This window comes from Engraulis encrasicolus, chromosome 15 (assembly GCF_034702125.1).
Source record: "Engraulis encrasicolus isolate BLACKSEA-1 chromosome 15, IST_EnEncr_1.0, whole genome shotgun sequence".
Taxonomy (NCBI): Eukaryota; Metazoa; Chordata; class Actinopteri; order Clupeiformes; family Engraulidae; genus Engraulis; species Engraulis encrasicolus.
Genome location: NC_085871.1, coordinates 48,551,881 through 48,554,380, shown reverse-complemented (window position 1 = coordinate 48,554,380; position 2,500 = coordinate 48,551,881). Strand labels below are relative to the sequence as shown.

Here is a 2,500-nt window from a genome sequence, read left to right as displayed (position 1 = left end):
TCACACACACTTTTTCACCTGTAAATGTTTCCCTCTCTTTGCACCTCTCTTTCTTTTTATCTCTTGCTCTGCATTCCTCCCTCCCTTTCCCTCACTCCCTCACACACACACACATGCTCGAACGCACGCACGCACGCACACAAACACTTACAATCACACAGTCACATGTGCTCAAATTCAAAAGTCGCTAATTCCTTCCCAATTTGGAGAAAAAAAAAATGAATCGACAATGTAGTGCGTCCAAATTCCTTAGTAGGCTTTCAACCAGGAGGCAAACGGTACCCGGATGACTTTCTATATCCAGTCATATTTGCAGTAGGCAAACAATGGTTACTTAAAGTTACTCTGCATGAGGTTGACAACTGTGTGGTCATTTGTCATTAGCAGGGGCGTAGGCAGAAATAATAAAACAGGTGGGCCCAGAAATAATCGGAAGGGCCCAACACGAAAGCGCATAGGTAGATATTATAATAGCGTGCTCAAAAATGATACTTTGAAATTGAAATCATAGAAATCACAGAAGATGAACCAGACTTTTGACAAAATGATTAATTATCGCTCAGTGCTATGCCATTAATCATAGTTCAATGAGGCAACAGTTGACTGTCAAGTGTGAATGGGGTGGGCTTGGATGTCAAGTGGGTGGGCCTATGGTCATTAGTGCCCTCAGGTGTGGCACCACAGCGACCAATCAGGTTTGAAGGTTAGATACTGTAAATGTGCTGTAGAAGTACATCCAAATTGTGCTTACTATTGGCTGGCTTTCCATTTAGAAGTTACTGGTCATTACATTACATTACATTACATTACATTACACTTAGCACTTCTTTTTTTTAAGCCAAAACAACAAAAGGTTTTTTTGAGGTTTTGGTTACAGTCTCTGAGTAGTGTCTCCCTAGATATCTCGTAATTTGACAAGATGGCGGCTCGATGAATTTAGGTATCTAATTTCAAAACAGGAAGTTGGCCACCATTTCAGTTTGAAGTGTTTTAAAGCAGTGCAAATGCACACATGTACGCATATAATGAATACTGCCTAGGGTTAGGTACCTTGCTCAAGGGCATATCATGGAGTGAGGTAGGGAGTGGAAGGGTGGGATTCGAACCTGCAACCCTCTGATCTAAAGTCCATCTCCTTAACCACTTACACCAGCTGCCTCCGGGCAGTGCCTACTATAGTAGGTCACATGTGCTCCCACACCTGTCCTGGGGTGCATTCCAATATGCACACTCCCCTCCTCCACTTGTGCTTGTGGCCTCGCCCCGCCTCCTGGCCCCGCCTCCATGGAGAAAGCAATAAAGTTTCCCAGCTGTCAGTCTATCCAAAACAATTTTTGAGGTACTATTCTTCATTCACCATCCAGTTTGCAAATGAGAAAATGACTTTATAATGGAGCTTTTTGCGAGATATTTAAATATAATGCTGTAGTCAGTGATGTCATCACATCGTATTACTTCCTGGTACGAGGCCACAAGCACAAGTGAAGGACGCAAGGTCGCATATTGGAACGCACCCATGGTCTAAGCTGTGCATGCCTATGTCTTCCTCAGTGTGCAGAGAGACGCAGAGTGCAGCTGTCAAAGACGACGCCAGCAAAGATACAAAAGATGACGCCAGCAAAGACGTCAAAGACGACAAAGACTCCCACACCGGCACACAGTCTAAAGGTAAGATCCTCTCTCTTCCTCTCTTGCTTTCTTCCTTTCTCTCCCCCCCCCCTCTCTCTCGCTCCTCTATACGACACAAAGTCTAAAGGTGAGAGCCCCTCTCTTCCCCTCTTCCTCTCTTCCTCTCTTTCTTCCTCCCCCCCTCTCTCTCTCCTACACAGACACAGTCTAAAGGTAAGATCCTCTCTCCTCCTTTCTTGCTTTCTTCCTTTCTCCCTCCCCCTCTCTCTCTCTCTCTCTCTCTCTCTCTCTCTCTCTCTCTCTCTCTCTCCCTCCAACACAGACACAGTCTAAAGCTGAGACCCTCTCTCTTCTTCTCTCTGTTTCTCCACCTCCCTCTCTCTCTGACATAGACACACAGTCCAAAGGTGAGACTCTCTCTCTCCTCCACTCTCTCTTCCTCTTCCTCTCTCTTCCTCTCTCTCTCCCTCCAACACAGTCAGTCTTAAGATGAGACCCTCTCTCTTCCTCTTCCTCTCTCTCTCCCTCCTTCCCCCTCACTCTCTCTCTCTCTGGTCTTCAGATTGTGTGTTTATGGAGGCATGATATGCATCTCGATACACACACACACACATACACACACACACACAACTACACTCACTGTTGATGTGTTGTCTTCAGATCGTGTGTTCATGGAGGCATCAGATGCATCTCGATACACACACACACACACACACACACACACACACACACACACACACACACACACACACACACACACACACACACACACACACACACACACACACACACACACACACACACACACACACACACTCTTCCTCTCTCTCCCTCTTGTCTTCAGATTGTGTGTTCATGGAGGCTTCAGATG

General features: G+C 45.9%; 1 protein-coding gene across 1 annotated transcript in view; it reads left to right on the top strand.

Moving 5' to 3' along the window:
• The window catches only part of LOC134464710 (unique cartilage matrix-associated protein-like), a 15,872-nt gene that overhangs the window by 2,844 nt on the left and 10,528 nt on the right, over positions 1 to 2,500 (top strand). Inside the window, exon 2 of the mRNA XM_063218065.1 lies at positions 1,552 to 1,668. Within this exon, the coding sequence (XP_063074135.1) occupies positions 1,552 to 1,668 (117 nt within the window). The remainder of the gene's footprint in view (positions 1 to 1,551; positions 1,669 to 2,500) is intronic.